Source organism: Oryx dammah, unplaced genomic scaffold, assembly GCF_014754425.2.
Source record: "Oryx dammah isolate SB20612 unplaced genomic scaffold, SCBI_Odam_1.1 HiC_scaffold_21, whole genome shotgun sequence".
NCBI lineage: Eukaryota > Metazoa > Chordata > Mammalia > Artiodactyla > Bovidae > Oryx > Oryx dammah.
This window is the reverse complement of record NW_024070205.1, coordinates 19,534,272-19,548,964: the sequence shown is the minus strand read 5'-3', so window position 1 is coordinate 19,548,964 and position 14,693 is coordinate 19,534,272. Positions and strand designations below refer to the sequence as shown.

Genomic DNA, 14,693 nt, shown 5'->3' with positions numbered 1-14,693 from the left:
GTTTCCGGCTGGCCACATCTTTCAGCAGCCACATGTGCTAATGGCTTCTGTGTTGGGCAGCACTGCCCTAAAGCACTCATACACACCGTGGGGTCCAGGGGCCAGCAGCACTGGCATCTCTTGGCAACTTGTTAGAAATGCAGAATCTCTTGTTCCAGACTTGCTGAATCAGAATCTGTTCTCGAACAAAATGCCCAGGTGATGGATGCTCACTGTAAATCCAAGGACCCTGGGTGTGTAGGGGAAAGCAGGGTGGAATGAATTTCATAGAGCATTTGCTTTAGGGGCTTTCATATTGGATCTCAACCCCTTCTCAGGGGGAATGATCTGAGTATTATTACTCCTGCTAACACAGGAAAACAGAGGCTGGGAAAGTTCAACTTCTCACAGCCACAGAGCTCAGATGTAGAGTAGACCCAGCATTTATGTCTTCTATGGAATGCTTCCTTGGTGAGGTCTGGGGGAAATCCTTTACCCCTCAAATTTCTTAATATTTCTTCCTTGATCATCAAAAATGGCTTCAGTGGGCCTTCCCTGGTGGTCCAGTGGCTGAGACTCCGTGCTCCCTAAGCAGGGGCCCTGGTTCGATCCCTGTACAGGGAACTAGATCCCATATTCCACAACTAAGACCCTGAGCAAAAAAATAAATAAAAAATATTTTTTCGAAAAGTGGCCATAGTCATAGTATGTCTTGCTTGCTCCACTGAGGCACATGAAAAAACAGGCCCCTTCCCAGTGAACTTGGGCCGTGAAAAGAAGAGACAATCAAGCAGTGGGAGAAGTAAACAGTGCCTGCTCTCTGTCCACATATTCTCACAGTGGCATTTGTGGGGGACTTTCCGAGTGCCAGCCCCTGCGCTAACCATGGAGCCCTTCTGCGACAGTGTGCACTGTCTACATAACAGGCAGTGAGTGGAGGCTCAGAGGGGGTCCCCTTGTAGCAGGCAGCAACACTGAGGTTCATGTGGTTCCAGGGTGGGCCGTGTCTGACCCCCCTGCCTCATGACTTCTCACAGGAACCCCACCCCACCCCAACCTTCCTCCTGTCGCCTCTGCCCACATCCAGCACATTCACATTTTTTTCTTTTTCGGTTGTAAGTCAGTTCCTGAGAGGAAACTGCTGAGTTAAGCTCCTCCAGTAAAAACCTTTCGCCAAGATGATGACGGGGTTGTTTTATAGATTAGCCTTGACACCTGCAGCTATTTCCAAATGGAGCCAGGCAGGACTTCTTCCCCTCCCCCTCCTGCTCCCCATTTCCAGCCTCCTCCCTAGAAGCTGAGACAACAGAGCATCAGGTTGGAGGCTCTGGGACTGGGCCCTGGTACGCAGAGCAGGCAACCCCATCTTTCTGCGCTGTTTCCTCATTGGTAAAGTGGTCGGATTACGATGGGCCCTACCAACCTTGTGACGCTTCAGTGAGAAGAGGTGTGGAAAGGCTGCTGCTGCTGCTAAGCTGCTTCAGTCGTGTCCGACTCTGTGCGACCCCAAGAGACGGCAGCCCACCAGGCTACCCCGTCCCTGGGATTCTTCAGGCAAGAACACTGGAGTGGGTTGCCATTTCCTTCTCCAATGCATGAAAGTGAAGTCGCTCAGTCGTGTCCAACTCTCAGTGACCCATGGACTGCAGCCTACCAGGCTCCTCCGCCCGTGGGATTTTCCAGGCAAGAGTACTGGAGTGGGTTGCCATTGCCTTCTCTGGAAAAGGCTCCTAACCAACCACAAAGCACTGTGAGATGGGGGTCACTGGCTCATTCTCAGATTCAGGATGCCTCTGGGACCTGGAGACTGAAGAGGGACAGGGGGAAGGGAGAGAGGGTGTCGGCTTGTTCAACCTCTGGAGTTCAAGTTCTTTTTGTATAAATGAACTTGGGTATTAGGTCAACATTAAAAACAAAGGTCAAGAGAGCAGGATTACAGGTTGTGTGGGCAGATCAGCTTCCGAAGAGAAGATAGAGAATCGGGTATCTCAGTGTGCCGTGGAGAGGCTGTTTGGGAAAGCAGGCAGAAGGCACACAACCCAGTTATTGGTGACGACTGTGGGTCACCTTATTAACAACCACCACAGACATTTGAGTGCTTTCTGTGCGTTGAGCACCGAGTTCTGGAGTTTATATGCATTATCTCTAGTCCAGCAAGCACCCTAAAATGTAGAGGGGCCATCTCCCCATTTTACAGATGAGAAGGGAAGCTAGGAAGGTTAACTAACTTGCCCTAGGTGTCAGGCGAGCCCTGATGGTCTGACCCATTGCACCAGAGGCTCTTTTCAGGGATCCCTTCTCCCAGCCACCACCCAGCTGTATCTTCCTGCCCCCTTTGCTCGGTACAAAAGCTGCCTGTTTCCTTAATGGAGTGACAACTTACCATAATATAGTTAAAATTTCACCCAAGGAGTAATTTAGGTACCTTTACCTCAGCTTGTGACCTACTGTTGTGTAAGAGTAGGTTTCCACCTCCAAAGAGGAAAGGAAACAAACAATAAGGGGAAAGAAAGCAAAAACCCATGATCATGGGTCTCTCCCTCCCAGCTAACATTTTCAGGAAAGAAGAGCTCCCAAGTTCTAGTCTTTACTTCAAAGCATTCCAAAGAGTTTCTTGTCTCTTAGTTTCTCCCATAAATACCAAACAAGAAAAAGTAAAACAGGCAAAATACTATAGAGGGGATACAGTACTGATGCAGCTTCCTAGTTGCTTCGTGACCATCTATGATGAGAGTACTACCATTATTTAGCCACTGAGAAGGCAAAGTAAGGGACCTGCCAAAGGTTACCCCAGTTAGGATGTACACAGTTGGGATTTGAATTCAGGTACTCTGAGCACAGAACCCAAATGTTTTCTAACCCAGGCTCAGCACAAGGAAGGCAGATGCAGTTGGGGAACGTAGCTGACACTATTCTACAGGTGCACTGGGAATCATGGAGCAAGGTAATCTGTCTGCACTTGGCACTCTGGGTCATTGTCTTCCAGGGGCCAGCAAGAAGCTGGCATTCAGTGGCTACTTAGTGAATGCATAAATTAAGAAATAATCTAAAATATCCTAGATTTTTAAATAGGAAATAAAAAGAAAAAACTGTGAGATTAGAATGAAACCAAATTCCTCAACTCATTCCCCTGCTCCCCATATACATAGGCCATGGGGTGTTATAGCTGCACAGGTGCATCTCAGAAGACTTGGCCTTGCTCGGTGATGTATCCTGTTCTACCACCAATCTATGTCCAGGGGCCTTCAAATGAAAGTTACTTCATGGTGCTGGCAGAAATAGAGCCAGACTACCTACAACCATAACCTGGCCCCACTGCTTACTATCTGTGCAACCTTGGGCACATCACTTGACCACTCTGTGCTGACTCAGTTTTCTCATCTGTAAAATGGGCATAATAATAGTTCTTGCCTCAGTGGATTTGTGAGGGTTAAATGAGTTAATATATACAGAACACTTAAAGTAGTGCTGGTGATATGAGTGTTAGCTTTTGTCAATTTCCTTCTTCCTCTAAGGATCCCCGTGCCCTTTACTTATTCTATTTCTCAGCTACTTACTGACTTATAATCTCATTTTGAGAGTTAGATGTCCAAGTACAGGACCATCTCTTTTCCATGTCCCTTAAATTCCTGTGTCAAGGACACAGGGCAGGTTTAAGATGAGCAACAACTGATCAGCATCCCTGGGGGGGAGAGATCCCTGGAAGATTCTGGGAAGAGAAAGAGACAAATGACAAAGTGGTGGGCTCATAAAAGAGGCCCGTGACAAATGACTGGGAGGACTGGGTGGACAGATGGAGAAGAGCAAAGGCCCCTGTCCTTTTATTGGAGAACTCCTTGTGGCTCCCTGAACAAGACAGTGGCTCCCTCGGGGCTGGGCTAAGGGTTGGTCTCGCTGGTTTTCTCTGCTGGGATGAGTAATATGGACCAGGGCAGAGGGTCTATATCAATCTAGCCCAGCAGAAAAATGAATGAAAATTGAATTCCCCAAGGAGAATTGGGGAGCTGTTATCCAGACAGAGATAAATCAAAGGATGCCACAGAGACAGGGAGAGCAGGTTTCCAACAGCAGGAGAATAATTAAGGAAACAGTTTCGAAATGCAAATGATAAAAGAGGGTTTGAGAGGAATAAGGACAAGGAGGAGATGATTGGAGATGGGGTGACACGGAGCAGAGGCAGTGAATTGTCCCTCAGCGGGAAAAGAGATGGGGCTTCAGGATTTCTGGCGTCTGAGGGTGAACTCGCCCACCCTGTGAAGTTCCTAAATGCAAGGGTTAAAAGACACACAAGTCTGCTGTGCCCAGTGGAAAGAGCACCAGATTGGGAGTCAAAGGCTGGATTTAATTTCCAGTTGACTCTGTAACTTATTAGCAGTGTGACCTTAGGCAAACCACTTAACTTCTCCGTTTCCTGATAGTCGTACCCAAGCCCTGGCATGATGATGAAGATCAAATGAGATAAAATATGTGGAGAAACTTTGTAAAATGTAAAGTGCTAGACAAATGCAAGCTTTAATCATTTTCTTAAATTGAGTTTCTGGAGAGTCTTCCCTCAGAATTGGATCCACTGACATGTTGGGTTTGGTTCCCAGAAATGTAATATGTAAATGTCCAGAAAGTACTGGATACTCTTCCTGACTATTGACCAACTGCCCTGACAGAACTTTAAACCTGGGAAAGCCACATGGCCACCAGCCATGAGTGGTGGCTGGTACCCACCCTCCTGCTGGGTATAGCTGAAAGGCACAGGTCTGAGGAAGCTCTGAGAACCATTGCTCCTGGGATGTCACCTGCCAGCTGTGGACAGCCTTCAGTGGGAAAAGCCCTGAGTTAGCGCAGAGGTTTAAGTCCAAACACCTCGATTGTTTTCCTGGGCTATTCCTGTAGAGACTGTCTGCTCTCTGTGGGAACTAGTCCTTCTTCCATTCTGTGGGGGGTTGGGGCGGAGAGACTAGCTTAGCCCATTATCCTCAGGGTTTTCACCCTCCAATGCCACTTATGAAATTGTTGTGAGTAATAGATGGAATTACACAGGTAGAAGCTCTTATCTTGGTGCCGGGCACAGTTTTACACTTTCAGTAAATATTAGTTATTATTATTACCACTATAGGTTATTTATGTTGATGTTATTATTATTGCTATCTGTAGTGGCAGGCACTAAAAGGTACATTTAAGGGAAGCTTTTTCTTTTTTAAACTGGAGATTCATTATTAGATGGTAAAAGTAAGGGCCCAGGAGGAAACTGAAATACCTTGGCAGATGTAGGTGTTAGTGGAAGACCTTGGGAATGGGATTCAGCTCATACCAGGAGATAAATACCTCTAGAGAAGTATAGGAATGCAAAAAGGGTATTTATTGGTGGAGCTGCTTTGTGGGTACCTATGGGGACACAGAGGGATGTTGGGGGAACTGCTGCTCACAAGTCAAGAATTGACAGCAGAATGGGTCTCCCGGGGCTCTTCTGCCATTGGGTAGAGTTGAAAGTGGTACCCCCTGAACCAGCCCTGGGCACAGGAGAGTCCCCACCACAGTAATGCTGCCCCAAACCCAGTGACAGGCTAATGACATGCAGTGAGAAGAGGGCAGGACCCAGGCAGGTTCATTCAAGGGGAGCAGGAGCTGCAGAGAGCATTTAAAAAATATAATATTAAATCATAGAAGCAATTACACATATGCTTCACATTTCACTGCAGATAAATATTTTATCTTTCACTAATATTACTGAAAACATGTCAACTTTACAGGAAATCTGGAGAAGAAAAAATTCCATAAAACACATCTCCCTAATATACTTTTTTCCATAATACACATCTGAATAGCATTCTGATATATTTTCTTCCAGTTTTTCCCCAAAGTTTTTGAAAAACAACTTCTATTAGTTTTTTTCTGCTTTATAAAATAATGTATTCATTGAGGAAACTAAAAAGAGCAAAAAGAAGAAAATAAAAATTGTACAGATAACCACTTTTGTATTTTAGCATATATTTCTATCTATGCTTGTTTAAAAAATATCCTAAAGTCATACTGCTTCATAGTCTCATTTTTCCCTCACCTCCTAATAAATCTGGAACACTTTTCTACATTATTGTATTTTCAAATGACTATAATATTCCATTTATATACTCTAATAATCCCCTATTGTTGGATATGTAGGTTATCCTCTTTAACTGTTATAAACATATATCATTATAGATATTATTCTTGATTATTTTGTGTGGACAAATTTTCATATGGGTGAGGTCAAATCCATCACACTGTTAGGCTATAAAAGATATTGCCAAAATGCCCTCAGAAGACATTGTTCCTCTTTTCATACCCACCAGGAAACTGTTTTCTAATTTTCCTGCACACCCTAGCCAACAATGGGATTACCACTGCTTTTATCTTTGACTAACATTTTTACATACTTATAATCATACAATATTGCATCCTGCTTTAAAAATTTTTAGTATTTCACAAGCATTTCCATGTTGCTAGGTTTCATAGTTTCAATAATTATATAACATTATTTTTCTTTTATTGAATATTTAGGTTAAGCATCTTCTTGTCTGAAACTTTTTTCAGATTTTATTATTTCCGTAGGATAGACACTCAAAAGTGGAATGACATGAGCTAAAGAGTATGAATAGTTTATGGACTTGATACATATTGCCCAATTGCTTTTCAAACGAATTTAAGAGCTTATAAACACATTAGCAGTGTTTGTGAGAGAAACAGTCTCCAAGTACCTTCCACAGCAGTGAATTCTACGATTCCTCCTCCCCTTTTTTCACTGAACAGACAGAAAGAGATATATGTACAAGATGTTTTGTTTTGCTTTTCTTTGATTCTTAATGAGGCTGGCATTTCCTCGTGATTGTTTGCTAGCAAAAGTTTTCGTAGAAAACATTTTGGTAAACACGGAGAATGTCATCTGGTTCTTGGCTTCACTGGAATTGCCTCGCAGGTAGGCAGGGCAAGAGACGATGCCAACCCAGCACCAGAAGTCCCTGTGACTTCACTGAAAACAAATTCTAAGCGCTGACAGCCATGCCAGCCTCCCCCACTGTCATGCCTGTCCCTCACCAGTCCTGGTATCCCCTCTTTGAGAACAACGCCAGGAGAAAAGGCTGGATGGTTGGAGAGAGAGCACCCAGTTCCCCTTCCCACCCGAGCCAGACCCCACTAAGCTGGGATCACACATCTGTCTATGTCTCCGGAACGAAATTCAGGGTGGCGGTGTTTCGAGGGCTGGGATCCGGAGAGTCGCCTATTAGGATAGGATCCTAGGATCCGGAGAGGGTCCTATTGCAGGGGGATGGGCTTCTCACGCCTGCAGTCAGGCGGTGTCGAGAATCTGATGAAGCACTCGGCGGAGACCCGTCCCATCGATGGGCCTTCTGTTTTATTTCCTCCAGGACCTCGCGCGGAGAATTGGTGTTTGTGTGCGTCTTGTAAATACCATAAGCAACACGCGCGCCTTCGCTCTTAGCCCCGGCGGTGGGTGTGCGCGCTGCCGCCCAGCACGCACGAGGTGGGGGATTGTTCAAAACACCCGCGGTAGCAGCGGGTGAGGCAGGGCGGTCTCGAAGGACTGAGGGCAGGACGAGCGGGTCGGACGCAGGCAGAGCGGCCGGGACGGGACGGAGGAGGGCCGAAGAGTCCACTGGGAGCCGCAGGCCGCGGTGTGCGGGGGCGCGCACCCGGGGGCCCGCGCCCCGCAACCTCCGCGCGCAGTCCCTGGCGGCCCTCCACCACCGGCCGCCGCCCGCTGCTGGACTCGCGCGCTGCGGGCTGAGTACCGGCTGTCCCTGGCCCGGCCTCAGCCAGACGCGGGGGAGAGAGAGCAAGGGCTGGGAAGCGCCGGCGGGAAAGGAGTTGGCCGGAGGAGAAGAGGAGGAGGCCGAGGACGAGGAGGATGGAGTCATCTAGTTACGGAGCGCGCTCGATCATCAGGCCGCGAGAAGCCCGGGACCGAGAGCGCGCGACGGGAAGACCCCGCCGAGCGGCCCGGGCTCCGGAGCGCCTGCCCCGCCCTTTGGTTCCAACGGAGGAGCGGAGAGGACGCGAGCCGCCCGCTGGGGCCGGGACCCCCTCCCCCCCGGGGGAACCCACAGAACCCTCGAAGGCCCGTACACCGCCGTCCGGGACACCTGCTGCCGCGGCCGAGCTAGCCGCAGTATTTATACCCAGGGCGCGAGCGCGCACCGCGGGCAGCGGGTGGGGGAAGGCCCGTGAAGCCCCGCCCCGCTCCATGCGGTCCCGCCCTCCTGCCTGGCCGGCCTCCCTCGGGGCGCTGGGACCCCCACTCCGGCCTGGGTCCGCCGCTTGCTGCCCGGTGGGGGGCTTGGCTGAAGGGCGGGCCTGCCTGCGGAAAGCGACGTCACGGCCGTTCCTGCAGTGTGAATGAATCAAAATGCCTGGGTGACCGCGGCCTCCCGGGCGGCCGGCACGCCAAGGGTGGAGGGGGAGGGGGAGGAAGGCGGGCGGGGGAGGGAGGAGGGGGAAAAAAAAGCTAGAGCTGCAGCAACAGCGTCTCCTCAACCCGGGATGTGCACCAACCCGGGAGAGGGAGATCAAAGGGATTTGAAACAGACCGGGGACTGGCAGGGGGAGGGGGCCGGGCAGCCTGTGGAATCCTGCTGGAGAAACGGAGGGTCCGCTTCCACTGTGACTTCGGCGGTCTGGTTGGGTGTTTTTTTATTATTATTTTCCAATTTCTGAATCCAGCTTGAGCGAGAGATCTCCATAGACTGCGACTCGCTGGCTCTCGCTCGGAGATGATGCAGAGCGCAGCTGTCCCCGCGGAGGGGGCTGTCAAGGGGCTCCCGGAGATGCTTGGTGTGCCGATGCAACGTAAGACACCCCCTTTCTCGCTGATTTAATTTGGTGGCCAGACAGCCAGCAGCTTGGGCCGGTTTGGGGCGGGCCGGACGCTGCGCGTAGCCTGGACCGGAGGGGACGGGCGGGGCGAGGGGCCGACGGCCGGGGCGCAGAGGCGGTCACAGGGCAGGGGCACCGAGCAGAGTGCGTGTGAGGGCCTGGCCCTCGGCTTTGGGGGCCGAAAGTGAACGCCTCCGGGATGGTGCTCGAGGCGAACCGAGGGATACCGAACCCTGCATCCCCGGCCCGTGGCTTTTCTAGGAGCGTTGGGGAGAGTGCTGTTTGGGGACGCTAGGGGAATAGGCTGCAAGCCAGGCCAGAGCCCTGAGGTGGTCCCCCCAAATCACTCCCCCGGCGGGGCGGGGAGGGCTACAGTCAAAGCTCGCAGTACCGCTAGTGCAACTTCACCCCAGCTGGCGGAAAGTTGGAGAGCGCGTCCCCCGCCCCCGGGGCTGGCGGCACAGAAGCCCAGGCCCACTCTCTGTCCCCGCGCGCAGTGCGTGCGCGCCTGGTGCGTCCCCAGCCACTGCTGCCCGCAGCGCCCGCCGCCTGCGCCGCCGGGGACTGCCAGCTCCTAGTGAGGAAATCCACTCGCCATATTCTAGCAAGCCGAGGAATGAAGGGAGGGGGAGCACCAGGAAGAAGTTCTGAACTCGTACATCCTTGGCGCACGAGAGGCCAGGTTTCGGGATGGCTTGCACTCGGAAGGGAAGAGGTTAGAGCGTAAGGGCGTTTGCTCGCCCTCTCACTTGTCTTTGCTGCGCCCGAAATTAGGAAGGTGGCCGGGGCTCAGGTGTGTGTGTGAGAGTACGTGTGTGCGCGCGCGCAGGGATTTTCCAGGTGGGAATCTGTTTCTGACCCTCACTCGCGAAGGGTGAGTCTTCGGTGGAAAATCTGTGCAGAGGCCAGAGCAGGTCCCGTGGCGCCGCGCGAGCCCTGCCCCACGGGCTCTCAGGTTCCGCGGAACGCCCCTGGGCATGGGAGAGAGAAGAACGGCTTCCTCCCTCTAGTCGCCGAGGGGTTTCCGCCTGCGACTTCTTCCGTGAAGGGGTAGCTACATCCTTGAGCTTTAAGTAAGGGCCGGCTCATCCACGGATGGTACCTACCTACGAACTAGGGTGCACGAGCGCGCCCTCCTGCGCCCCGGCTCTCCATGACAAGGTTTCTGCCCCAGCAATACCTCAAAGGTAGGCTGACGAGTGTGCCCCGACTCCGCGACTTCCTAAGAAGTTTGTGAGAAGGGACCAGAAGAGGATAGCTTCACTCAAATTACTTAGGTTGTTCCTTGACTATCCTACAGTTATTTTTTGTGTCTTTTTCGGTCAATTATTGACAATTTTAAGTCTGCGCTGTGCCTTCGAGAGTTTACTGCTAAGATGTGTCTGTAGAAGGTGTTGGGGGCTCACTGAATCCTTACTCCCGTCATCCACCAAGGGCGGGGAGAGGGGGTTGTCAGCCCCCTCACACACACTCACAAACCTTGTCAAATGTGCTCCGGCTTAAGCTGATTGTCACTCTGTGCAAGTGAGGGGAGTGTGAGAGAGGACGAAGGTGTGTGTTTCTCGAGTCCTTTTACTGGGCACAGCTGTGATTTAATAGTTGTGGTCCATAGGTGGCCTGTGTAACGACTGCAACATAACACAGTGGGTTTTGCTCTGACAGCCTTTCTTTGGAGGCCTCGCACACACTCTCAGATGGTCTCACTTTTTGTTTTTCTTACTCAGAGACAACTTTGATTCCATCATCAGGAACTCAATTTCCTAAAATGCCTAGAACTCACCCTCAGAGCGACAGTTCGTCAGGGCTCAGCGTCTGGGTTCGAAGTGTGGAAAACTTAAGGAGGTAGAGAAGGGGACTCTCATTCCAGGGTGGTCCAGGGAGGCAAGGTTGAACCCGGAGGGGGTGGTCTGTCCTTCCTTTAATCTTGCCCTGGTTCTGTGGCCTGGGTTGAGGCGGCACTGGCCAAAATTCAGAGCACCAATCCCCTTGGGGATTGGGATCAGTTTTGTTTTTTTTTCTTTTGGGGATGTGTGTGGATTGTTCCCTCACCCACTGCAGCAGATCTGGCTTCTGGTTATTAAGCTGCTGGTGCTGGGATCTGGGGGTGGAGGGGAGGAGGGGGGCTGGCCCCCTCTGGCATATATACCCAACCATTCTCTTTCTTGGGATGTAGGACCCAGTAGCCTAAGAATTCCATGTAGAAGTGGACAGGCCCTTGGGCCTCAGGGAGGGAGAGGGGTAATCCTGGGATGTGGGTGTTTAAACCTGGTGTGGGGGTGGGGAGCAGAGAACAGAAAAGCTCTCCAACAGCCCGGTCCCTCCAGCCCACCAACTGGAAGGCTTACCCATCCTCCCACCACAGCCACCTTCTGCTTCTTCATCCTGAGCCACCACAGACAGAGCACAGGTCTAGAGATTCCCCCCACCTCAGTGCCTCTGGTGCCCTGGCCTCTAGGGGCATTGTAGGGCTTGGAATCCAGTTTGGTCTTCTGCTTTGAGGGGATGGTTTAGGCGCATTCCCTTCAGGGAAACATTACCGAGTTATGTAATTATCTCTCTCTCGGCGGTCCTCTTCCTTACACCCTATATGCTCCCATACCCCCCCCCCACACACACTCCTTGCTCTGGGGTGGCCTGGTCTATGGCGCTCCCTGTCCCCCTGCTTCACCGCTTGGAGGTTGCAGAGCAGGTCCCAGCCTCACTCCCACAGCCCCTGGGTCACCCAATAAGGATGCGCCGGGCTCAGGCTTTCTCGGCTTTCTTCATCCCTTTGAGGGGCATAGGCCTGAGCAAGAAGCTTGGAAGAATCTGGAAGGAGGAGGCTGGGAACAATCCAAGAGCAACTTAGAGTAGAGAAATAAAACAGCCCGCCCCCAAAGCTTGGCCTGGTTGCCTGGGCAGCGCCCCCTCCCGCCTCAGGTCAGTGTTTTCTAAGGACCTCAAACCCTGGCTCCTTGCTCTGGGTGTCGGGAATGCTCTCCTGTGCAGGAGGCAACACCCTCAGGGTCACGTCCAGCACCTGTCGAGTTCGTTGTTTTGTGGGTGCGGGCGGACGGGTTCAGAAAAGGACCTTGTCCTAAGTTGATGGGTCCCGGCTACGTGGCGCACGATTTAGGGTAGCTCATTTCTCTTGTTCCTGGCACAGCCTGTCTTTGTTGGGTGGTCCTCGCTGCGTCCCTCAGGGCTGCAAAGGTCGGAGTCCCCACAGCGCCTGACCCTGCGCAGCGCTGGGTGCAGTGATCTCTCAGCCTCCTCGGAACCTCCCTTCTCTCCGAATCCAGCGGTTCCCGTCCTGCTGGCCTCTCTTGCTGGCCAAGACATTTAGGAACAACGAGGGACATGGAGGGGTGGGCGGGCGCGTTTTATCATCCCCTTGCCTTCGGTTTTGGCCCATCTCACAAGTAGTCTCCCCGGGGCACCGAGGAAAGGAAAACGGACATCCGAGAATGTTGCCTGGAGAGCGGCCCGATCCCGCGGGAGGAAAGACTGATTAGCCCGGTCCAGACTGGCGGTGGTGAATGGGAAGCAGGCCCAGGGCGGAGGTCACCCATCTCTTACTTGTGTCCTAAGAAAATCTGTCTTGCAGCTCTGGTGAACCCCGAAGCTGTGGGCAAGGATGTTTGGTTTTGTATTTGGTAGGATCTGGGCAAAGAACGGCTCAGGACGCCTCACTAGCCTTCTTCCCTTCCGGGTGCTCCTGCGTGGGGTGAATTCTCCCTGCCCTGGTTGGGTCCGACTCCTCGCCCCCAACCTTAAACTCTTGCAGGCTATAATCTTAAGGGTGGAGTAAACGCATTTCTTGGCAGGGAGTTCTTTCCAACTCTGGAACAGCGATTTGCTCTTCTTCCCATTCCTGCCTTTTTCGTGGTTCTAAGGGAGGCAAAAAGGAAAAAGAAAAAAAATATATATATAATATACAAAATACAGAGACGTTGATACTTCATCAGATTCCGATACAGATATTCCAACAGCAGCCCCCAACACCGCAAACCTCTTTCCCTGCGTCATAAAAATATAGTCTGGCGCGGGCCAACTTTAACAGGTCAGACTGGTTGGTCCCGCTGGCAGATTTGGGCCTCACCAGTTGAGGATTCGGACCCTTCCTCCACGAGGATCCTGTCCCACCGTCCGGCCCGAGTTGCGCACCAGCCAGAGGGAATTTGGAGAAACCCGGGTGAGCGCGGCCGTGCCTCGTTAGGGGAGGCGGAGTGCCGCGGCGCCCGAGGGGCTAGCTTCTCGGGCCGCCTCTGTTCCCATGCCTACATCGGAGAGGGCGGAGGGGAGCCTGCCTGGGAAGCCGCAGTCTCGGGGCGCTCAGGGAGATGAATTAACGATTTAACCCAGACAGAGAGCAGGCAGGTGGGGCGAGTGAGGGGCGAAGGTCTGCACTGAGCGGCCCCAGGTCTGCGTCCAGGGGAGAAGAGAAATCTCGGCTGAGAAGGGGCAGGACCTAACTCGAGTGGTTTTCTCGCTTGGCCGCGATCCATCCTCGCGGAAAAGCAGAGCCAGGAGGGGCCAGGCGGGAGCGGCGTCCTCGGGTCTGGGAGCGCGACCTGGGTGACCTCGCCGCCACCGGGGCAGAGCTCCTCTGCCCCCAGGGCAGGCGCCGGCCTGGGTGGCCCGGGGGAACCCAAGATGAATTGCTTCCAAAAGCGTTTGCCTCGCACCTGCGGGCGGCGCACCGTCCGGAGTGAGCCCGCCGCGTGCCCTGGGTTTTTGAGGGCTCGCCTGTGGGGCAGGTGCGGATAGGGCGGCCCTTCCCGGGGAGCCAGCTTCGCCTGCACCGCGTCCACCAGCTCCAAGTGGGAGGTCGCAGCTGCGGAGGGGGCAAAAGAGGGGCGCATTCGGCATTTCTGCGCCTTGGCCCTTTCCCTCCGTCCACCTTCCTCTTCCTAGTTTATTATCCCGATTAGTCTGGGATTGGCCAAGCCTGGAACTAGTTTCCTACTTGTTTGGAGCCGGGCAGACTTTTCTCGCCAGGAGCGCGGACGGAGCGCGGGAACTATAAACCCTCTTCTTCCGCATACCCATTTTGCACCAAGAATTTGGGAAAACCGTGTTAATCCCACCCCACCCCACCCCCCCAACGCGAGCAGCACATGTCTTTCTGTGAATTTTTAACCCTTAGAAAGCGATTCTCACATTTGGGGAGCAGCTCGTCCCGCACAGAACCTGGAGGCAGCCAGCGGGTGCCTGCGCCGCGCGCCCCCTTCCCGCATTCCCCTCTGAGCTCCTGGCCCTGCTCCCCGGCTTAGCGGACCTGGAAGAGCGCTTGAAACGTTGCAGGCTCAAGAGAGACGAGGTCTGTATCTGGACAGCTGTTGTAAATTCGACCTGGGGAGGAACTTAGTAACACTGTGCAGCCAGGAAAGAAATGGAGCGGGCCTCGGGTTGTACCCAGTGTCCTACAGGGGAAGGCGCGGCTGGGACTCAGCGCAGGCTTCATTCACCCTTTGGGGCTCAGAGGTTGGCTTCATCAAGGATGGGATGGAATTTTTTTTTTTTTTTTTTTGAAGGTAGGGTGAATGTCTTTTAAAGGAATCTGAAGGATGAAACTAGTCAGGAAGAATTACTAACAAAGCCCGGGCGAGATGAAACCAGGAGCTGCAGGAAGTTAAATGAAGGAATACCAAAGCGAGGTGTACCTCCCTCCCGACACGCCAAAAACAAAGCGGGGTTAAGGCAAGAATGTAGGCTGAACGCCCTGGGGATTAGAGCAGCGTGAGTCTTCAAGACCTCTAGGAGGCAACCTACGCGACCAAATACCAGGGTCGATTTTTCAAAATCGAGTCCTCCTGGAGGTGAGGTGGGGTGGGGTGGGGTGGGGTGGGGTGGGGTGGGGTGGGGTGGGG

General features: G+C 52.6%; 1 protein-coding gene across 1 annotated transcript in view; it reads left to right on the top strand.

The window, feature by feature from the left end:
- The first annotated feature begins 8,738 nt into the window (after positions 1 to 8,738).
- Positions 8,739 to 14,693, top strand: part of LHX4 (LIM homeobox 4) — a 43,534-nt gene continuing 37,579 nt past the window's right edge. Inside the window, exon 1 of the mRNA XM_040263866.1 lies at positions 8,739 to 8,814. Within this exon, the coding sequence (XP_040119800.1) occupies positions 8,739 to 8,814 (76 nt within the window). The remainder of the gene's footprint in view (positions 8,815 to 14,693) is intronic.